Source organism: Rhyacophila brunnea, unplaced genomic scaffold (genome assembly GCF_057557595.1).
Source record: "Rhyacophila brunnea isolate RB1 unplaced genomic scaffold, BYU_Rbru_1.0 scaffold_4, whole genome shotgun sequence".
In the NCBI taxonomy this organism is placed as follows: Eukaryota; Metazoa; Arthropoda; class Insecta; order Trichoptera; family Rhyacophilidae; genus Rhyacophila; species Rhyacophila brunnea.
Genome location: NW_028233068.1, coordinates 33,254,155 through 33,279,277, shown reverse-complemented (window position 1 = coordinate 33,279,277; position 25,123 = coordinate 33,254,155). Strand labels below are relative to the sequence as shown.

The 25,123-nt window shown below is 32.2% G+C and overlaps 1 protein-coding gene across 2 annotated transcripts in view; it reads right to left on the bottom strand.

Moving 5' to 3' along the window:
- m-cup (ankyrin repeat protein mann-cup) overlaps window positions 1-24,917 on the bottom strand; it is a 34,309-nt gene extending 9,392 nt beyond the window's left edge. The window contains exons 1-13 of one of the 2 annotated variants that reach the window (XM_085955008.1): window positions 24,609-24,917; window positions 20,823-20,987; window positions 19,568-19,725; window positions 19,069-19,249; window positions 15,588-15,763; window positions 11,148-11,243; window positions 10,869-11,046; window positions 9,397-9,497; window positions 8,970-9,125; window positions 8,174-8,307; window positions 6,926-7,063; window positions 6,711-6,836; window positions 3,239-5,443 (exon numbers count right to left, since the gene is read on the bottom strand). In XM_085955008.1, coding sequence (XP_085811134.1) covers window positions 5,216-5,443; window positions 6,711-6,836; window positions 6,926-7,063; window positions 8,174-8,307; window positions 8,970-9,125; window positions 9,397-9,497; window positions 10,869-11,046; window positions 11,148-11,243; window positions 15,588-15,763; window positions 19,069-19,249; window positions 19,568-19,725; window positions 20,823-20,987; window positions 24,609-24,769 — 1,998 coding nt within the window. In that variant the 5' untranslated portion in view covers window positions 24,770-24,917 and the 3' untranslated portion in view covers window positions 3,239-5,215. Of the gene's footprint in view, window positions 1-3,238; window positions 5,444-6,710; window positions 6,837-6,925; window positions 7,064-8,173; window positions 8,308-8,969; window positions 9,126-9,396; window positions 9,498-10,868; window positions 11,047-11,147; window positions 11,244-15,587; window positions 15,764-19,068; window positions 19,250-19,567; window positions 19,726-20,822; window positions 20,988-24,608 lie in introns of those variants that run through there. The other variant, XM_085955009.1, reaches the window with a different exon arrangement.
- Between the last annotated feature and the right edge of the window lie 206 nt (window positions 24,918-25,123).

Genomic DNA, 25,123 nt, shown 5'->3' with positions numbered 1-25,123 from the left:
GACTTTGGAGCAAACCCTGTGAATTAGCATTTCAAACATTGAAAGGGATATTGATTTATTATGTAAAATATGCAATCACCCCCCTCTCATTAAATTGTTTTTGTGGGCTGTAGCTGCAACAAATTTGAAGTTTATTTTTATTAAATTTTTGGTTTACTTTATTAAATTTTTGCTTTACAAGCAAGTAAATGAATTGTTCTATTATTTTTAATAAAAATGTACCTATAATAATAATTAATGTTAAATAAAGTATTGTTGGTCACTAAAGACTAAATTTTTTGGGGAGAGGAGCCTTGAGGGCCTTGGATTTATTTTTTCTGATTTTGGGGGCCGTGGTATAAAAAAGTTTGAGAAACACTGGTCTAGTTAGATGAGTTTGAGAGATTTTACTGGGACAGCTTAAACTTATGTGTGTCACATTCACTAATGTAATGTTTCTTTCTAAACTTTTTACTATACTAGACGAAATGACAAAGATAAACACTCTCCGTATATGCCAAGCGTATGTACCATAGTTTATCAGATATTTTTATTTATGAGATCAAGATGCAAGTAAATTAACCGGGATGATTTTTACAATACAAATTATTAAGAATAACATGAAATAGTAAATAAAGAATATTATGTTTAATGACTGACTCATTAAACAATATAATTTATTGTCTTCGATGAAATCACTATATAACTATGAATTAAAATCATTACACAAGATGTACTTATTAATCAGTCACTAACAATGAGTTTTTAAGGATATTTGATATTAAATATGAAACTTTCCAATTGAAACAATATTTTTTTGGTATAATTATATCTGAGTATTGGAGAACCTAATGTTTTCTAAAGATTTGCTGGTTCTATACACTTTAACCTAGGTGACAAACCTATGACATGACTGCCAGTTTTGGGCACACATATTCAATTGATGCACTAACATTCTAAGTATCGTTAGCATCTTACAAAGACTATTTTATTTTTAATTAATATCAGTTTATGTCCAATTTCCAAGGATTTGCCATTACTGTACTACTATGATATGAGAATATTATTGCACTTAAATATAGAATAAATTTTTGGTATACATATTATGAACTAAAAAAACTAAAAACATTAATTACTAAAGAATGATTGTCAAGAATTGACTTTATAGGACAGCATTTTTAAAGCAGAATGCAGAAACATAGTTAACATTGTCATATACTTTATTTCAAATAAAAAGTACTATAATTATACTAGATAAAGACCAATTACAATTACCAAATTGCAACAATAGTTAAAATTCTATAAATGGCAATTACAAATATTGTTGAAATTTGATTATTTCAATAACTTTATGTCCAAATATATAAAATTTAAAAATTTATACATATGATAGGAATTGATAGATAAGACAATTTATTTCTTCTATATGAATATTGATAAACATGTTACACAGGTTTTGAATATGAATATTTTTTTTAAGTTCACGGTTACTCAAACCATAACAAAACATTGAGGGAAACATAACAGAATAAATACATTAAGATAATGAATTCACTGGCAAACAACAAAATGCTACTAAAATGGAATATAACAGCCATTTCATATAAATAAAAAAATTAATCAGCTTCAACAAACTTAATAGGCTAACAGTTGCACCTTACTTAATAAAATCAATTATACATACATTATAACGCCTGTACACGTGCATGGATTTACTGGCACCAATAGTGTGTAAATTAAACTATCGCAATAATAACTGTTCACATGCAAAAGTGCCGATTGCCACGTAAGTGAGACACATTGTTGTCATTGTATGGTGCTACTCGAAAGGTTGTGAAAATTGGTAAACTTCACAATGCTCTGCGCGGTGTTCGTATTTTTTATGGCAGGTTCGCAATAATCATTATACTGCGCAAGCGCAGGTGAAGTTCCAACTAGCGCGTGAAAATTCAGAAACCGGTGAACTTTTTTGATCCATATATCGTCACCGTTCAGGCAAAAGTCACCAACCCTGAAAATGGCAGTTTTGAGTTGAGTATGTCACCCAAAGCGTAAAATTATGTTCTTTAAGATGCAAAACTCACCACGGTACATTAGTTAGTAAAATTTTGCTTAAATCCGAATTATTTGTTTTTCACTAAATGACTTTCGATAAAATCTTAACAAGCAAAAGTCATTATAGGTGAATAGACATTATTGACCATATAAAAAAAATAAATCCTTCGTTATAAATATACAAGCAAAAGTCACTATACTATGGATGGTGAGTTTTACTGATGCTTCTTTTGGCTAACATTGTTCAGATTATTAACAAGCAAAAGTCACCAAACCATATTTGAACTACCTTGCCTCCTTCAAAACCTTCCAGATGTTTTAATTAGCATCAAAAAGTAAAATTACTTTAAAGAAATTATTAAGACATGAGAAAATAATTTAATGTAAATAAAACCTTAAAAACATTAAAATCTGATTTTTCCTGCATTTTCAAACTTTCAAATTGCGACATCTCAAAACTATGTTTTTAGGGTTGGTGACTTTTGCCTGAACGGTGACGATATGCAATCTTGCAACTTGCACGATAGTACGTGTTTACACGTGCATTTTCTAGTTATGGCCGCGATAATACATACTGTCAGCAGTAAATTCGTGCTTGTGTAAACGGGCTATTATGTAGTTGGAAATTGCCTTTAGTTAATGTTTAATTGAGTTAATTATTTGATTTAATATGATTTAATTAATCTTATTTGTGTTTCCAAACTCACTATATTATTTGTATTACTCTTGTGAAACACCCAGTTGTGTCATAGAAATAAATTATAATGTACTGCCGTCGTAAACATAGTTAATATAACCAAAAAACCCAGTTTCAAAAAAAAATCATTATCGATTTTATATAAATTTATTTTGTATTTCTTTAAATATGTATTATTTAATATACTTATTTACCGATCTAACTCAATAAATCATTCCTTAAGGGGGATCCTTATACCAACAGAGGCACCTAGGGGGAAAATACGAAGCTTGTAATTTGAGAAATTTTTTTGATAATTTACAATTTTAACTGTATTAATTAATAAATATGTATCTGTAAACATTAAAAAAAATATTTTTTTTTAAGCTAAAGATAAAGTTACAATTATTGTAAAAAAATGTGAATTTCTTGCAGGGTCATATCTTATTATTACATTATATTTTATGGTCATATTTATTATTAAAATTTAGTTTATTAAGTTTTCAATTTTTTAACGTTTAGATTTTTGACTAATTCATCGTTTTAATATTTTTATAAAACATTGATTTTTATAAAAATATAAATGTGTACGACTTGAAATCCTTTTTATTTATATCAAATCAAGCTTCAATATTGGGACCATACCTAAAATAAAATTTGATGTACCATTTCAGATTGCATACCAGTGTAAGCTTCTTCTTCTGTCAGCTCAGGGAAGTAGTGCTGGACCTTGTCATACTAGGGGTGCAATTTGGTTCAAAATATTTTTTTATATATTTGTAGGTAGGGCAACCGTGCCATCACAGACCTGCTATTACCCAATCTCGTGGGGCTATATATTAAGGAATTCATATATTCAAACATTTTGATTAAATAATTGTAAGTTTATCTTTAGCTGAAAAAAACCTTTTTAATGCTTTTACATATTACATACCTACTGATTAATTAAAACACTTTAAAATATAAATTATCAATAAGTTGTCTCCAATTGCAATCTTCGTATTCTTCTGCTAGGTGACTATGGCAGGGTGAGCATTGCCTTAATAACAGTCTTCTCCGCCAAGAAATAACAGCAAAAAATTAATAATAATTTTAATACATAATATGTGCAAAATGTCAATTTATAGTGTAAACTTTGATATGAAACACCCATAAAAGATGCCCAACTCATTATTATTGAAGTGTTGGTCACATTAAATATGCTCAGAACAGCAGTGTAGGTAACATTAAAACAAACACAGAATACAGTAGTACCTCGTTAATACGAATTCCACGGAACCGAAAATCGAAAAAAAAATCGAATTACGAAATGTATGGGGGGAAAGTATAAAAATTTTGAAAAAAAATATTTTTAATTTTCATTAGTTTTGTTTACGATCATAGATGTGCCTACGAAAATTTCGATTCCGTGTGTATTAATGGGTCATAAAATTTCAGGATTATTTATATTACCTTCTTAAAATTAGTAATTTATGCTGTCTTAAGAAAAATCTGTGTACTTTATTACGATTTATTGAATATTTTTGTATGCAGGCAGTGATGCAAACCGTACTATAATTATAGTACAATACTATAATTTTGATTCCGCAAAAAATGTAAAATACTAAAATTTTACGCCAAATATACCAAAATACTATAATTTTAAAGGATTCAAGACGAAAAATGTTCCTGTACTATATATTTTTCCGAAATACTATATTTTTTACGCCTTTGTACTATAATCAGCATATAAAAAGATGGCAACACTGATGCCAGGACTTTGAAATCTTTTCGAATTACGAAAATCGAATTAAAGGCATGGTTTTATATGAAAATAATGTTCAAGGGACTTTTTTTTGCGAAAATTTCGAATTATCCATGTTCTTATTAACGAGGTTTTACTGTACCTTTAAATTTTATTTTAATGCTCTTATTTAGAGCCACAGCAGAATGTATACAGTTTCATTTAGTTTTATTTTTATCCCAAATTCAAATGCATTCAAAATGACACATGTAGAAAAAAAATACATTACCATTTTCGAACTAAGTACGTAGTATCTTTACATACTATTATGAAATACGGTTGTTAACCAATCGTTCAATGGAATGGGTCTATGCGCTGATTATAGCACACTGACCCAATACATTGCACACATTGGTTGTAAAAAAAATGTGAATTTGACACAGTTGGAACATTTAAACACACAACCCATGGAAGTAGAGGCAAACGTTATAACTTCTAGAGTCTAGACCGAGGCAAGAGATGGTAAGAATTTCAATTGGTTCATGTAATTACTATTATAAAACTAAACGCATAAGATTCCTTAGTCCAGCGAATCAGTTTAAACATGGAATATAGGGAACAGAAAGATTTCTCTACACGTCATAACTTTGTTTCTACAACAAAATGAACTTTCCATTACCTACATTCAAATTAGCATGGGATTCAATGAACAATCAATTTCATCGCCATGACGATAAACAATTTGACCATGCTACCTCATCTCCGCCGAGGTCTTCTGCGTGTCATGGCTCATGAAACTTGACATAACTGACGAGTGTGGAGGGAATCTGGCCGTTCTGATATGGAATCCTGTGGGTGATCACAACGTTGGCTGCAAAACACTTCAGCGAGACGTATTTGAGGAGATTGACATCGTTGAGGGGGTTTATCGATATGAGGAGAGCGGGGGAATCACCAAACTTATTTGGCTGATCTAAGTGGGCACCGTATGACAGCAATAGACGGATGAGCTGAAATAATTATTCATATAAACAAACACATCGACTTCAACATCCTTTCTAAACATTTCAAATTATTGATTGACTTTTGGGATAGACATTATTACATATACAAAAAAAAAGTCAAACACTTTCACAATACGCCTGGCTTCCGGATTACGAACGAACATTGTGAATATATTATCTTATACTGATATTGTTTTAACATACACAAATATATTATTATAAAATTATTAAATAATAAACTACCTTTCATTTTTTTCTTTTGACGATGTCCGATCCTAATAGGAACATATGCGCCTCCACGGAGTGGAGATTTGTATTAACAGATTTTTGTTTTTATGAGAAAACCACTTGCTCGACCTATTAGGTCCATACTCTGACTCCAAACACAAATTGAAAAACAAAATGTGTATTTGCCAGACCCAGGATTCGAACATGGCACTCACGACATTATAAGCTGACACATAAGCCGCTCGGCTATTGTGGACGGAATAATAAACATCACGCAAAAATATAATGAAACTAAACTTGAAAAATACTTCATTATTTTAATAAAATGTCACATTCACACCTTGATGATTGAAAGGATTTTACTCAATTACAAAAATGGTGGTTATTTGTACGGTTTTTACCCAAGCATTTGCGAATTCTCGCAGAACCTCTTAGTCTGCGAAAAGTCTAGAGTCTGTAAAACCTGGGTGAGAATCATGCTACTACTATGAACCCGACAGCTAAGATCTTCAGTATACTAGAATCATGGCCCCCACATCCTAAAGCGGGCCCTCAGGCTAGGTCAATCGGAATAATATTTGTGACGGGACCATTATATTTAGACGATAGATCGAGGAAAACGATAAATCGGGGAACGATTAATGCGGGATTATTTAACATTGTTCTTATGGGTATTTGGCGGGACTTTCAAAAATGAACGATCCGTGCGGGAAAACGATTTATGCGAGAACGGTAAATCGAGGTTCCACTGTAATTTTAAATTTTGTGATGTGTTTACCTCAATTATCTGGTCAACCCGCCTCAATCAACCCCAAAGCCCGGGCCCCCAAAGCCCGAGCCCCCAGGCTAGAGCTCTGTCAGCCTCCCCCTTGTGGGGACCATGACTAGAATCATACTACAGTAGCACCAAGGATACAGCAAAAGTGATTCACAGATGTATTAGTGTTGTATGCTAGCATTGAAACAGACATTGTAGCAAATAATACCAATACAATTGTAAAACAAATATTTGTATGTACAATACATAAAAATTACAATTACTCACTTTAGTTGAAAAATTGTAGGGTATCGTTGCAACATGGAGGGCAGTTGATTTTGATTCATTTTTAGCATTCACATTAAAACCACAATCCAAAAGAAGCTTCGCTACATCATAATGCGGAAAGATTGGCTGAAAAGGTAATGCATTACGAATTGTATTACTTTATAATATCACCAGTACAGAATGTTGCTTATAATTTTATCAACTGAATACCTTACCCTGACATCCAAATTGTCTTCTGCAAAATACGTGCTCTTAATAATATTCAGTCGGGATACTGTCAAATGAAGCAGAGTGTCTCCGGTGTATGAACTTCTGATATTAAGACGAATCAGATTCGTAACCAATTCATTAACCTATGAAAAAAAAATCTTCGATTAATTGTCATATGCAATGAAGACCATAATGTTGTTAACAATCTTAACTCTTTTACTCCCAGCTGATTTAGCCTAGCATATGCGAAAACTCCCAAGCGTTTTATGACAAAAAAACGTCGATTTAGTTTTTTTTAAATAACTAATTCTACACATGTTTTAAAAATTTGAAACTTTTTTTGTATGTTCTCAATGGTGTATAAAGCAATAATAAGTAATAATATTGATAGTTTACATCAATAAAACAAAAGAAAAAAATAATGTATCAATATTTATTTAGAAATGAACGGATAAAACTATGTTTGAACAACAAAACAAGTGTGACAACATTTTTTTATTTATAATTGATTTATCAAATTTTATAATATAATCTATCCTTATGTAGTAACAGAAAAAAAAATAAACAAATTATTATTTATCTATGAAATAGAATTTTTATAAAGTAATCAAAAAATATCGTATAGTGTCCAAGGTATTCAAGAATATTATTCAATTCACGAAATCGCAAGAGAATTCGATACAGTATCGACGACTAACTGATATGGAATGAAGTAATTTCAAAAAATAAGTCTCAAAGCACTAAATCATTTATAATAATATTTATATTCATGTATTTTTTCACCATCTTACCAAAAGTACAGTGGCATCCATTGTTAGTTCAAAAATTACAAACTTCATTTTGTAATGTGATATATGAATCATAAAACAACTAAAAGAAATATCAGAATTTAAAATGTGTCATAAAAATAATGTTTCACTATTTTTATGACCCTCTTTGGTCCCAAGTTCGACAGCAGAGCAATTATGACTTGTGAGTTAATAGGGCGTGACATAATTATTAATAAAGCCGACACTAAAATAAATGTTACTCACACTCAACACACAGTGAATATAATGATTCGTCTACACGAGACGAAATATGATGGGAAAAAATTTGGAATAAATCGTATATTTGGTTCCAAACTTTCGGCCGATGGATCGGCCCAGATGCAGTTTTCGCATAGGTATGGTGGGCCGAAATATCGGCCCCGTGGGAGTAAAAGGGTTAAACAGAGTTCTCTGAAATTTTACTTAGGATTATCAAAATCAAACCTTTGTTTTCTCATCCTCAGATTCAGCCGTCACCATGAGCAAATAGATAAGGTGTGTGATACATTTTAATGTTTTGTCGAACATTTCCGATTGCTTTCTGTACAAGGGCCGAACATCCAACATCGCTCGGATTTCTAAAATAAAAACACAATTTTTTTATATTCCGAAAAATTAACGAATAGCATTAAATGAAAATTAGATTAAACTATTTTTTTTTAACAAGTAATTCGCAAGATTTAGGAATATACATAACATTATTTATAAAACATACATAATTCGGAACACATCAAAAACTTACCTAATACAACATATCTGGAAAAAATTTGGTGTCGGGCAGGACTCAGACCCGCCTCAGCACATGGTACAAGTACTGGCTTGGAATCAAAGAAAGAACCTACTATTGGTACCTTGATTCAAACCATAAAAACCAGTCGCCAATATTAACGGGACTTGAGAAGCGCTTCAGTTGCATGACTACTAGTTAATTTCATCGTAATTGGGAACGGTGCAAGTGGCTATATTGGTAAAACACATTGGCTGGAATCTGATGGATGCGGGTTTGAGTCCCGCCCGGCACCAAATTTCTCTTACGATATTTTCTAATATGTAGGTATGTTTCTGATGTGTTTCCGAATTATATATGAAAATTAGAATCTTTTGACTGAAGATATCAGTATCTCGAAGCTGCACCAAATACATCCATGCAGGTTTCCAGAATACTTGATTCCAACCAGTTGGAAGAAGATACAGCAAAAACCTCTTGGCTTTGGTTAGGTTCAACAAAATGAATATTGACCTTTTATGTTAGATGTGAGCATAGTAAATATCTGAACAACGTCACAAAATCTGGGAAGATTTCTTGTATCGGGAAAATCGTTTTCCGGTGAGTCGATTCTTCCTCCTTTCAAATCTATCAAAACTTTGACAATCGCCTGAGCCGAGTAACAGGTATCTGAAAATAAAATAAAACATTGCATTTCCAATAACACTGCATTGCCAAGAGCATTATGTATTTCTTAATAACGAATAATAAATACTGATCAAACTACATCTTTCTATAATGCATAAAATTAAACGACTATTGTACGTTACTTCTAGTCATTCAAAATTTGTGATTACTATTAAAAATATTTCAATAATTCATCAATTACAATCACACTGAATCACTCTTTGATTACTCAGTGAATAATTTGTTATATTATTTTATTAATCGGCAGACTAACCTGTGTAAAGTATAGAATCCTTTTCAACACGTATTTGCAAAGCCCACATCCATAAATCAATGCATCTTTGGTAACGCAGAGCATCTGCATAAGAAGCACCTCTAAAAGACATAGAAATTACTGACTTGATTGTAGAAAGGCAATTAACATATAAGTGACTTTAATCCTATCCATTCGATTGCAGAAACCGCACAGGCATAATTACCATAGAAAATATACATACTACTGTCATAACAATGACATTTCGCGCTCAAGCCGACTTGCTGCTTTTGTACCAATAGTGTCGCGTCACCAAGCTCCACCTACTACCTTTACTTAGGAGACCATAAACAATGAATTCCTAATCCAATCTCAGTTTGAAATCACATGATAAGTTGATTAAGACGTGAAAAAAAACTATAGAAGGAACCATTTTTTCAATGTTTGTGCCGATATTTTGAACGAAACGAAACAAAAATTATGAAGTGTAATAAAAAAAACGAAAAACCTGTGAGGTTTTGCCTTTCAAAAGTCAAAACATACCTTTATTTTTAATTCATTATGAGATGAGGATTATCGAACGATTAAACGGGTGGCCAACCCTTTACACACCATGCGCCAATTTTTTTCACAGACAAGAGAGTCTCGTTTGGTGAAGATAATTCTGGACCACAGTTTTTGGATATGATGAGAGAGAGAGCTCTGAGCAGGATGGAGCACTGAGAGCTTTTGAGCGTTTGGATTTCGCTAGTCTTTCAATGTTTGGTGTTAAATTTGTTACTGAGAGCAGCAGAGAATTCTTCAAATTTGAATCAGTTATTCGCGACCTTGTTTTGCTTTTAATCAGCACTCAGGTGTTGAAAATATGAAAATGGATTCAGTTATGACGCCTACTTCAAAAGAATAAGTAGGCGCAAAGATGCAATGCGCCACTTGTAATCATCCAACGTGCCACGGTTTGGCCACCACTGATCTAACCAATGAGTTCCATTAACCCAATGGACCTGCTATATTTTGACCAAAGATTTTGCATTTCACCCAGAGTGAGATTCATGATATGAACTTTTTATAATACACATATTGGTTGGCAATTGTTAGTTGTAACCACAGAAGATTTAATATTCTCAATATTGGTACATAGCATTGTGTAAATAAAAAAGAAAATGGCATCCTGTTTAAATTTTATTTTGGTCACTTACTTAGGAACTGTTACATATCTGCAATTTAACGTGATTATTCACCTAGATAATGACGCTATAAAAAGACTTTTCATGGACTTGTAGCACTGATAGAAGAAAGGAAGGAGTTTTTATCAAAGGAAGATAAATAAATCTCGAGAGCCCGAGTGTAAATCTTTTGCCGCTAATTTAATTACCTTACAAACCGTCCTTCAAAATTCCTTTCATTTCTTTAATATCTTTGGACATAATATTACTTTGGACATTTGAGTAATAATACATATGTATATTATGTATTGGATATTGAAAGCTCACCTGTACATCAATCTAAAGACAGTATCTTTATGTGTTACCCCGAGGACTCTTTCACAAATGAGCAACGATTGTATACGCATCGCATCGATGTCTGTTGAAATGGCATCAAGGTCTTCCTGGGATTTGAACTCAACCGCATATCTAAACGCAGCTCTCGGCTCCATCACAGGTCTTTTTTCTAGAAAAGAGTTCTATATCATCAAACACTGACATAATCATCACACTGATTTGTGATTTAACTCTGAATGTTTAATTTCTTTGTAGAGTAACTCGACAAACCTATGTAATGAGGTCCACTGTTTCGTATACTGTTTGCCATCCTCCAGTGAGATAGTGCGAACATTATGTCATTGAAGTCATCCAAAAGCGTAGATCCTGTGGATTAATTAATTTATTAAATAGTATTTGTAATACGTAATTTTATTTAAATTTTCAATATTTCAGACATAAATCTTGAGAAATAAAAATGTAAAACCGGTAATTAAATGTACCTACTAAAATGAAACGGGACTGCAGAAACTAGACACAAATGGCACACAAACATGAATTCCGTGCATGAAAAATCAGTGTTCTACTATAAGTAATTAATATGTCACAAAGAAATATGAACTTGAGAGTGAACTACTATAAATGAAAAAATTTGATATTCACACCTCAATTCATGTAATCAATCACTATTCATCACTAAATAAACAGCTGACTGACAAGAGCTACATTCTTCATTTCTGACGTGTACACTATCGGGTCCAGATGCCATGTAACAGGAATAAAATTAACACTTCTATATCATCATTCATTCATAGACTTTTTCTAATATTTTGTAAAAATTATAAAAGGGTGGATCAAACGGTGCCTCATTTAAATTGTAATTTTACAGGCAACAATTCTATTGTTTCCATCTTTTAAACCAAACTGTTGACTGAGAAAATAATTTTATTTGTATGTACCTATGTACATGTTATAAACAGTACAGTAAAACTTTGTTAATACGAATTCCACGGGACTGAAAATCATATTTGTATCTTCATCAAGGAATTAATTGAGTTAGCATTTACTTGGTAGAATTCCATTTTACAAGAAATGAAAATATAATTAATATTAAATTCTACAGGTTTTTTTAAAAAGGTTTGTCGATAGCTATTTCGGTTGTAACACCATTATCAAGACTATTCAGATAGGCCGTTTGCCTTTGCTTAAATACTATACGTGTATAGATAGAGACAGAATACATTTTCTTATTCGTTCCAGCAATATTATGAATTTTTACATTATTATTAATTGTAATATTATTAATACTTTGAAAACCCTAAGTGGGTTTCTTAAAATGGATATCGAAATTTTCAAAATTTATCAAAATTACAGTATTCGATGGTTATTTATTGACATTATTAATCAATTAAAATATTATTAGTATAATTGTCTTAATCGTGTGTTTAGATTATATTTAATAGTGGCGACGAATACATTACCAAATTTTCATTAATTATGTGATTACTTTTGGATAATTCGCGATCAATTTCCAACTGTTCAAGTAAATTTAATTTTAGACCTTTATTACATATATGCAAACATTGTGGCGTTTCATTGTTACTGATGCTATGCGAGTTTGATATCAAATGTTTAGCAAACTGAGAATCTGTTTTACCATTCCTAAAAGACCGGAGGTGCTCTTCAAAACGAGTTTTTATTGACCTGCCAGATTGACCAATGTAGCATAGACTACATGTGCCACATGTTATTTTATAAACTCCGCTTTTCTCCAGTTTGTTGATTTTATCTTTACTATTTTTTAAGTTTAATCCTAGATTATTGTTAGCTTTGAATGCTACGTTAACGCTATGTTTAATTTCTTGATAAATTTTGTCTGAAATAATGCCGTGATAACCAATGGACTTGTAATAACGATTTGAATCTTTAACGTTAGGGTATATTGTTGATCTAGCTAATTTAAGTTGCTTTTTATATAATATTTTATCTACCATTGATGTTTCATATCCATTACTTAAGGCTATTTGTTTAATGGTATGTAGTTCATCCTCAAAATCTAATTTGTTCATGGGCACGCTAACTAGCCTGTGGATCATGGCATGGTATGCCGCCAACTTATGAATCCATGGATGTTGCGATCCTTTATGTATAGTAGTTTCAGTATAGGTGGGTTTTCTATATATTTTGAAGTTATGTTTATTATTAACCCTCTGAATAGTGAGGTCTAGAAAATTAATTCTGTTTCCTATCTCTACTTCGACCGTGAATTTAATATTACAGTGCAATGCGTTAGCCCTTTTGATGAACGAGTTAAGTTGACGGTCAGTTCCTTTCCAGCAAATCAAAATATCATCTACGTATCTATGGTAATATAATATGTCAGCTACTGAGTCTATTTTAAGTGATTCCGATTCGAATTTGTCAATAAAAAGTTCTGCGAGCAAAGGACTTAAAGGAGACCCCATAGGGACTCCGTCAAGTTGATTATAAAACCCTGAATTAAATGAGAAATAGTTATTTTCTACACATAATTTCATTAAAGAATAAATTTCTTCTAATTCGAATGGGTGTACGTTAGCTTTTTCTAGTTTTTCGTACACTATTTCTAAACATTCTTTAACTGGAATATTAGTAAATAAACTGGTTACATCTAATGATACCAGCTTACAGTTGCTAGGCAAATCTATGGTATTTATTTTATTAATTAAGTCAACTGAATTTTCTACGCTTCTTTTGGCTTTGAAATTTGTTAGATGTTTAAAAATTTTATTAATATAATATGCTAATTTGACTGTTGGCGTATTCGTATATGATACCACGGGCCTAATAGGAATATTAGTCTTATGTATCTTCGGTTGACCATATAGTAAGGGTGCCATAGGATTCATAAGAGTAACACTACGTTTGATAGCTTCGGTGGGGAATGTGATAGTGCAATCATTTATTAATGTTTTAACTTTAGATGCGATTTTAGACGTAGGGATGTGACATGACACACGTATAGTATTTAAGCAAAGGCAAACGGCCTATCTGAATAGTCTTGATAATGGTGTTACAACCGAAATAGCTATCGACAAACCTTTTTAAAAAAACCTGTAGAATTTAATATTAATTATATTTTCATTTCTTGTTCATCAAGGAAAATGATACATACATAAGTTAGGCTCTCGCTGGAAAAAAACGGAAACAAACCGAAAGTTGCTCATTGAAAAAAATGATATCCGAATGAAATTCACCGCATACCTAACTAAATTAGAACAATATAGGAAACAAGGAAGTCCGATTGTGTATTCTGATGAATCATATATCCATAGCACCCATACGACACCGCGCGTGTGGACTGACAACACCAATAAAGGAACTAAGGTTCCTGTAACTAAAGGGAAGCGGCTTATCAGCCTTCACGCATGTAGTGAAAATGGTTTCATACCCAACGCACTGCTGACATTCAAGGCAGATCAGAGGACTGGCGACTACCACGTCCATAAATTACAGAAAATGGGTCACGGAGAAACTTTTGCCAAACCTTGTACCAAAATCTGTGCTACTTATAGACAATGTATCATATTATAACGAGGAATGTGATAGGAGTCCAACATCGAGCACAAAACAGGGAGAAATGTTGGCCTGATTGCAAAAATATAAAATACCGTAGGTACCCGGACAAAAACATTAAGCCGATGTTGTATGACATTATTAAGCCATTACAAGCCATGAGTTAAGGAATACATTCTGGACAAATTACTAGTAGATCATGGTCACTCAGTGTTACCACATACCATACCATCCGGAACTGAACCCGATCAAACTCTGTTGGGTAATCATAAAAGAAAACGTAGCTGCTAGAAATGTTAATTTCACAATTGATTCCGTTCAGACACTACTTGTAGAAGAAGTTAACGTTATTAATGGGCAGACATTCAAAGACATTTTCAGAAAAGTACGAGAACAAGAAGAAACATAATATGCAAAATTAGAACCTAAGATAAATAATTTAACCGATGAATTCATAATACATCTCGGGGAATCAGATTCCGAGTCTTCTACCAGTGGGGAAACAAATGATCTAGACGAACTTTTATGATGATACATAAGTAGGTAATGTCTATTATTTTTTTTCTAATAAAAATAACGATTTTTTTCTAAATCAAAACAAAGAAACTCTTTTTATAAAAGTCGATTTAAAATTTTGAAAAATCCTGTTTGTAAATAATGCGTCAGTGTGAGTATTGTTGCACCTCAACTCTGGTTGTGAGACCTATACCACTATATTATTAAATTTCAATATAGTTAATACTAAAGGAAGATTTATTATCATTGACTTTTAATTACTCAAAGGTATACAAGACGACCTGCATAAGGTGCTGGCCTTTTATCCTGGAGCTCAGGATTCAATTCCCAGAGAGGTCACATCATATCACTTCTATATTAACCACAGTACTATCATGGGGTCTCATGGCCTGTTGTAGTGTCAAAAAGAATATAATATATTAAATATAATTATATTATAAGTACATGTACTTATGATTTTTTATAATATATTCTATATTATTCTATTCTATACAATTCGTTTATAAGACATTTTTCATGCTTTAGGTTATTTCACTTGCAGGTTGTCAGAAAAAGTAAAAGACTGCGTTAAGACGGTTTATTAAATTTACCGATTCAATTAAGTCTAGCTCTTTTTGAATCCAATACCATACAATATTAATAAACATAACTAAAGCTCACCCATCAACTCGTGGGCATCGGCAAGTCTCTCATTGCTGTATTGTATTCGCTGGCACAACATTGCGAAGATCTGCGTAGCTCCTTTTAAGCAAGCCATTTGTAAAGCATCATCACCCGACCGCGACAGGGCAAACGGACTGGCACCGTAGTCTAAAAGAAGCTTTGTTGTCTCGATTCTGCAATTACAAGTACAATCAAAATTTGATATCTCTCATTACAATTACTTTCTTGAACACATATCAGTCTTAACTCTGGCCAACATTGGTTTATTTGTATGTATATGCCATAGTGGCATAGTGCTCGAAGAACAAAGCTGGGATGGAGTGCTTTCGGACGTCTGAATAGTATCTTCAAGAGTGACCTACCATTATGTCTTAAGCGTAGGGTGTTCAACCAATGTGTGCTACCCTTGCTCACGTATGGCTGCGAGACGTGGACCCTTAACACGAGAGATGTCCAAAGGCTAAGAGTCACACAGCGAGGCATGGAGAGGTGCATGTTGGGCATCACGCGAAAGGACCGTAAGAGAAACGAATGGGTTAGGAAGCAGATAAGAGTACGCGATGTAATAGACGTTGCCCAACAGCTGAAATGGAGATGGGCGGGGCACATTGCTCGCCGAAAGGACGGCCGCTGGACAAATGCCGTCATCCAATGGTACCCAAGGGGTACGAAACGGCCACAGGGTCGCCCTAAAAGCCGCTGGATTGACGATCTGGTAAAGTTCGGCGGAAATACGTGGCAGCGAACGACACAGGACCGAGAAAGTTGGAGAAAGCTTGCGGAGGCCTTCATCCAGCAGTGGATTGACCCCGGCTGATGATGATATGCCATAGTATCCGACATATAAGTGTAGGTATATACTGTAATTTACAGTTCTTACTTGAAATAATATTTCTCATTAATGTCTGTATTTCAGTCCAATAATATTCCCGGAAATACAAAATTATGACTGTATAATACGAATACTTATTATATATGGCAGTGATGCGTGGACATTTTCTGTGAGAATAAAATTCTAAGAGTTTTTATGACCTAGTGAGAAGCATAAGACACAATGAAAAACTGTACATGTACAACGCACCTTTACATACATATTAATCTGCTACGATTTAGATCACCAGGACAAACAATATCGTCGTTGAAACTAGAAAATTGTGTAACTCCAAAAACACTACTTTACAGGAGAGACAAAAAACATTATGGTTTCCTATACAAATGTATGGTTTTGGAGTGAAATCATCCATGATTTAACAATGATACAATTTTTCTGGAATTACAAAATTTGCAAGACGGATAGATATTATCAACGGCCACTAGATGGCATTCAAAGTCAATTTTCGATTAAAACGGAGTTACACAATTTTCTAGTTTCAACGACGATATGTCAAATACATGGGTTCAGAAAATAATCATCAATGAATACCCAAGTGGAGAAGTGAAAGATGATACTTTGGAGCAACTTGACATGCAGAACTGGTGGTATGCTGCTAGACACCAAGGAAAATTAAGCACAAGGCTTGATTTGACTTGTGGTGGCATTGGAATAAAGGCATGAGTTATTGTTTTGTATATAAGGTTCCAACAAGCGCAGTTCAATATCTCCTGGAAACGATAAAAAGGTACATAGTAAGACAATTACGCTGGCTAACAAATCCTACTACAGTTTACACTGTACTACAGAGACACTTTGGATCAAGACTGCTCTGAAAGAAAAAAAAAAGCTCTACAAAACCCAAATCAGGCCCATATTGACCTGTGGATCAGAATCCTGGGCCTTCATCAAGAAAAAATGAGAGAAAGCTAGATATCTTTATGAATCACATAATGATTCCCTTGTCGTCTCTCTTATGAAAGTAGGGTGAATCCGTTGGGCAGGCCATGTCTCATGGCTTGGTTGGAACTGGCATAGTTGAAAATGTCCCACTGAGGCGGACGAAACCGGTCCTAATATATTAATTAAAGTGGAATAAGTACTATTAAAAAAATTTGCGTTTTATTAAATAAAAACAACAATACATGTCTCATGGATTAAGAAAAAAGAATGGTTGGGATATGTCAACTACATTGGTTGGACTGTATGAAAAGAAACAAGACATTCCTGAGAGTCAAAGGGGAGTGTAGACGTTTACCAGAAGTGGTGCACATTAGGTTGTAGTGCTGATGATAAGTGACTATACGAATAAAAGGAATGCAATGTTAGCCAAATTTCGATCAATTGGTCAAAGTTATTATTGGAATATTATAACTTAACCGAATTTTTTTTTTTAACGGTACATGTTCAAACACGCGCGTTAACATCATTTTACTCCTTACTTCAATTATAGTTTGTCAATTTATGGCTACGGCCGTATGTTGTAGCTTAACCACTGGGGTATGCCAAAAGAAATGGCGTATTTCAAAAAAACACTACCTTATTCTTAGGTCAATAATTATTATAAAGCAATCATTATTCGTAGGATGTTTACCACACTTGAATGGTCAAAGACATAGCTTATAATGAGCATCTTTAGAATTATCTTCAAATGTGTTAATCTTGCCCATTTTTTGAATAAAATGCCCAATTCTTGTCAAATTTGGGATCACAGAGATTATCGATATAATTTTTTATCATAAATATTTCACAATAATAATGTCGATATAAATTATACTGATGGTTTTATAAATGCGTTTAAAAATTAATAAATGTAAAAAATCTTAACACCACTGCACATTTATGTACTGAAATATGACTATATTCTAAAACATTAGAGCGAGAGGTTTAAAAGAATACTATTTTATGTAATAAAAATACTTTATGCAGTCATCAAATGTTTAAAATAAATATAAAGGATAATAAGGCTTCAAAATTATATAAATAGATTATTTACAACGTTTAAGGTATGTCCTGGATCATGCTTTGAAAATAGAACAAAAGCTCCATTTTTACCTACGCTGAGCATGTCCCCCCCCTTAAGTTAGATTATCACACACGTACCTCATTCACTTCGATTTTGATATAACATTACATCATTTGCGCCTGCGCTTTGCTCTACAAATTAACTTCATTGACCGCCCTTAAACTTAACATCTCTGAGCTAGACCGAAGGGTGGAAGTTAGCTGAAAGTCGTTCCGCCTTGTCACGCTAACTCCGTGATACGACAAATAAATAAAACGAGAGCAAACTCAAATTGGTATGTCAGTATATTATTCTTTTGTGTTAATACCAATTTCATTTTAAATATAAGATTTGATGCCTCATGTTACAATAAATCATTCAATAGTAATTTCACACAATAAATTAAAATCCTTGAGCTGATTATTTTAACATTAAATGAAATTGATGGAAACTAATTAATTTTACCAAAAATGCTCATTAAAATCAAATTAAAAGCGCACTTTCTAAACAAGAATCCTCGTTTAATTGAAGGTGTCTTCACAATACCAATTAAAATTAAATCCATCAATGAGTAGAAAATCAAGTGAAAAATAGATAAGTACCTGTGCTCTTGAATGGCATAATGCAATGCAGTTTTATTTTGTATATCGGTGGCTTTCACTTCTGCTCCATTTTCAAGTAAGAGGGTGCACAAATCAACTGATTGGACGGAGTTTATGAGGCAGGTGCCGCCATTGTAATTCGCCTTCAAAATGTCAGCGCCATTTTCAACCAAGAATCGAACTGTAGAAAAAATTAAAGATTAAATGAAAGCAATAATCAAACCATCTTTTCTACAGATGAGGCATTTATTTTATAGTAATTCCAAATACATACAATACTTATAAATGTTTACAATATCAGGAAAAATCATTAAGCAATTATTATTATATGTGCTCAATTTATAACGAAGAAGAGAGATGCAATTTTATAGATATTATTGATCATAAATTTTGAATTGTTACCATGAAATTAACTGTTTTTACATATTATTCTCATTAATTATTGATTATTACTAATTATAATATAAATTTGTAATACAAATTAATTTATCATACTGACCTATATTGAGATGGGTCATAAAACATGCACTTCTAACGGGAGTAGATCCACTGTCGGAGCCCGCATTGATATCGGCTCCGTTCTTGAGCAGACAGCGAATCACATCCAACTTCTTCGACACGGCCGCACACCACAAAGGAGTGACGTAATGGACAGATCTGTAACACGACCAAACATTTTATACTATCAATACCAAACCAATACTCAACACAATTATCATGGTCCAAGGAAAAGGTAAAACAGAATATTCTCACTTATCTCTTTTTATTATTTCATTCGAAAGATACATTCATCCAAATTTCCAGACTTTTAATCTGTTACCATATCAGTACAAAATAAATAATACAAATACAATGCAATTGGTAGTACCAGGGAATAAAAAAATAATGGGAAGTGGGTTGCCATCTGGGTGCGGCTGAAACAATGTTTAAATCAAGACTAAACTTTGTCAGTGTGTTTTTAATGAACTAAGAATACCAATTACAGATGATACTGGTTAGTTTTTAAAAATCAATTAACTTCTGCCTAAACTAAACCATAATAGTTTAGGTATGCTATGGGCGATCCGACAAAAATATTTCACACTTTCACTGATAATTATTTGTTTTCGTTGAATTAAGAATACAGATTACAAATGGTGTTGGTTAGTTTTGTAAAATTCATTAAGCCCTGTCAAAACCAAACCATAATAGATAAAAAATATTCTTCTCTATAAATATTTTTTGACTATTATCTATTATGGCTTGGTTAACGCAGTGTTAATTGTATTTTAAAAACTAACCAACACTGTCTGTAATTTGTAGTCTTAATTCAACGAAAACAAATAATTATCTCTTAGTGCAAAGAAAACTAATATGTATGACTGACAAAGATTAGTTTGCACTATTTATGATGGATCTTAATAGCCTACCCCCACCCTTCGCTACTAGGTAATACAATATTATGTGACTGCAGTGAAATTATAATTTTAATCAACCACAATAATATTTTTCTCTATCAATAACAGTGTAAACATTCTGTAAACATTTTTTATTGAATTTTTTTTTCTCATTGTGTACATTTTTTAATTTTTCTAATATATGTTGATAAATGATTACTGTGGGGGTTGGGTAATTGGGCCTCCAATCCATCATCGAAACCGCAGACCATAACTACTGCATACAGACCAGAGAAGATTGAAGCATGCAGGATTAGTGATCAATAATTATTTTTGGCGTTGACCGGTACACAGAATATAAATAAATTAAGTATTCACCTGTCATCCGGAACTTCATACATTCCTCTCTGTTCGATATCCACACCGCAGACGCTTATCAGGTATTCTACAATCTCCAGATTTCCTCTTTTACAAGCGATGAACAGTGGAGCGCAACCATCCTTCACACGGCATGCTACTTCTTTTCGGACTTCCGGGCTGAATCTTTAAAAAATATTACCACATAAGAGTACCTGTACTATTGAGTAATTCGATAAAATATTATGCACAAACTAACTATGTAATCATAAGCGGTGAAATAAAAACAAAAAAATATAGTACATCTTATGTAACTATCACTATCCACTATTGTTGTATGCAACATAATAATTCAACCAATTAACGAACCGCTCCATTCACCAGGCCAGTGTTTCTCAATTTTAATGACAGCAACAATAACAACAAAATAATGATATCAATGCATGGTATTTTTTTGTGTTAAGCTGAGTAATGATAAATATTGAATTGACTAATACAAGATTTGAAGTATGCATGATGTCCATTATAAAAATATTTGCAGAAAATTCATTATATCCATCACGTATTTATTGCAACTATTAAAATTGCTTTATCAATATTTAAAAAAAAAAAAACACCACCATAAACCCAAAACATGAATTCAATTTGAAGAAAGCTCAAAATAAAACCCCGTAATTCAATCCCAAATAAGCAAACGACCTACTTAGAGCTTTATTAAAATTTAGACAGTTGATTTTCAATTTACAGGTGTTAACCATGATATAAAAAAAGCTTTTCTAACAATTATTTTCATGCATTTATTTGCATGGTTAATTGCCGAAAGCAAACTTGCTCGCCGTAATTACACCAATTCTTACGATATTTACTACCAATTAACTAATTGCGGCATAGAAGGATTAATTTCACAATATACTGTGGGCAAAGCCACATTGGCCTGGTAGATAGAACTGCCATCTCTAAACCCATGAGTCATGAATTCGATCCCATGGCTGGATACAAATAAGTGAATGTTGTTTTTCAATGAGTGTTTTCTCCCGTGCAAGGAACCAATGGGTTTGCCAAATGACCAACAACTGAGCCGTTGCCCGGAATAATGTTGTATCCAACAAAATTATCAATGTTAAGTTATTGATGGAATAATGTTGGGTATGTTTTTATACATCGTTTAAGGTAGGTAGTATGGCAAAGAAAAAATATTTAGGCTTGTGGCAGCATTTTAAAGTTATTGGTTTGTGGAAGAACGTTGTATATGTTATTGTCAAAATGGCGTCGCCGTCCGTCAATATCACGGAGCGTGGTATAATTCAATTCAAAGGAAGAAAACGGACATCTGATGTTTTAAACTGGAAAAATATCAAAGCTAGGAAGCTGAAGGATGTAGGAAAAGAGCATTTATGCAGAAAAAATATTATTAAGCCTGCAATTGACCCATCGAAACAGTTTTGTGGAATAATGTTGTATACCATTTGACAGTTCTGTTGATCTCATGAATAAAATTATTACGTTCGACATATTATTAATATGTCGAAAGTTAATCGATTGTATTCAATTGATTTATCCATATTGTTATTAGAAATGTTGCATAATAATGCTGGCATTATAATGCTCTATATATTGTAACTTAATCTAATACCGATTCAATTTTTTAATCGTTCCTAGTTCTATTTTGCAAGGTCGCGTTTGTGCCAAAAAAAATTGAATCCGGGATGTGTTCTCGATTTTATAATCAAGACAAATATTCAATTAGCATTCAGGTTACTGAATCACAATGGACAAAGTCATCATCTCGTCTCATGTATTTGAGAGTCGAATGTCGGACGCTATATTCAGAAAGCAGACGAAGATAATTATAAGCTCAAAGACCTCAATGACATGTGTGAATTCATGTTAGATGAGCATGCTGCCTTTTTAAAGGCACTATGAGTGAAGCAGAATAAATAAAATACAATTTGCGGAATAATGTTGTATGTGAAATTTTCATATACAACATTTTTCCACTGATTTACTATATTTTTTTGTAATAAATTCAAATTTAATTGCCTTTCCTCACCACTTTACATTTAAAACTCTTAATAATTGTATGTTTATTGTATTTAAAATATAAAATGTAACAAAACATAACTGGTTTAATTTTTTCTATTTTTCTCAAAACACGAATATTGTTGGATACAACGTTATTCCGGGCAAGGGCTCAACTATTCCTTATAAAATAAAGGTCTATTAATACAAATTCCACTCCATGGATGTCCTTATGCTACGCTTAGAGCCAAACATAGTAATTTACTCTAGTTTTTTATAGTGGAAAATTGATTTTTTAAGCATATGAATTGAATTATGTGTTAATGATAAACACAAAACCATGACTGAAAAATATTAACGGTGATCTTAATACCTCTAAGTAAATCTGAAAACTACATTTTATTAATAATGTTCATTTTAAATAACCAATAGGTACATAATATTCAAAATCATTAAAAATATTTTTACTTAAATAAAAATATAAACAAACAAAATATATATTTTTAATATTATAAAAAAAATAGAAGTTAAAACTGTGAAATCTTCAAAAATTGTTTTTTCACATTTAAAAAAAATTATCAAACTATATTTAACGTTAAAAATATTTATAAAATTCGATGCTAATAAAAATCTGTTTATCAAAAAATAGACATTACATTTTTTATTTTAAATGTTTCACATAAGTACTTATGAGGCTTCTATTTCTTATTCCACAATTCAATATTAGTGGTAAATGACATCTGTGTCATTCGCAACTGGTTTGTTTTAACATTTCTTTATTTTCCAAATTAGAAAAATATGTCCATATCTATTAGTTGATAAACCCTTTTCATATAAATATAAACAATTAAAATTGAAAATATCGACAATCATTTATATTACTTTTAATAATCAGTGTTTGTGAGTTTTTAAATTATTAAACATTTTTTTCTTAAGTATGATTTTGGAATGTTTTAGAAGTTATAGATTATTACATAATATAATTTTGTAAAATTACACATAGAATATGTACATACCTAAGTAAGGTACCGGTTTTGAAAATATAAAGAAAGTACAAACCAAGTAGGTAGGTACTTTCTAAATCATATACCTATTTACTACACAACACATGTTTGAGAACCATTGTCGTTATTTATCAAATAAAAAAATCAAATAACATTATAAATATATTTTGTCGGTTTTAAACAATTATTATGAAGGTTGTCGAGCATTTTCGCTTTTCATAAATATTCATGAGATCTGTTGTGGAAAAGTCAATTTTAGTTACGGATATAAATAATTAGTAATTGACAAAAGAAGGCCACACTGAATGATAAGATGTTCTTAATAAGGTTAAATTTACAGTTACAAAATAATGGTGCAGGAAATATAATATGCAAGTATTCCGATAAAATCTTGTATAAACAAGTTTTTCAGGTTCAAATAGAAAATTTATATGGAAAGCTGTCCACATAGAAAATGTGAAATGAAATCAAACAAAAATACACATTCTATACTGATTGAATACTAACTACATTCTCTTTCGATGCATTGCCTTTTTATAATCAGTGACCAAATACTGTTTTTGTTTATGTTTATATTATTATTATGAAATATGACATAAACAAATTACACGTAAATCGAATAGAGTGCATATTATTATAACTTATAGCCTTGGTTACGAATAAATTCAGAGGATTTTCCCGAAGTCCATTCTCAAGATAAATGATCATCTTAACAAACAAAGGTTGTACCAAAGGAAGTATGTGATTGATATTGATATGTATATAATTCATAATGATTGTTTACCTTTCAAATGCTATTCGAAGTTTTGCACTCAATCTCGCTCCGGGTGCATTGTGTTTGCATTCCAACAATAATTCGGCAAATATCATATCTTTGGTCTTGGCTAAGTCACCTGCTGGAGCCTCCCTTTTGCTCATGTGAAGTTTCGCTTCACTGGACCACATTTTGATGTGATATAATATCACTTAAGACACTAAACCCATCAAGTCGAAGAAAGGAATAAATAAAATAAAGAAAGAATAATATTATAGGATTAATATCACTTCTGACAGATGCCCAAACTGCCCACAACAGTTCTACCACTACAACTACACCATAGACATCTATGCCATAGACTAAACATAAAAACTAGATTGAAATGGAACTAGCGCCGTCAAAAGAAACGTTCTATACTTTTTACCAATACTTTGGCATCGATACTTTTCTTCTGATACGATACCGGTATCGACACTTTTTTGTGAGTACCAGATCATTATTTTGACTAGGGCGTAGTTTTCCCAATTTTTTCCCTAGACGGA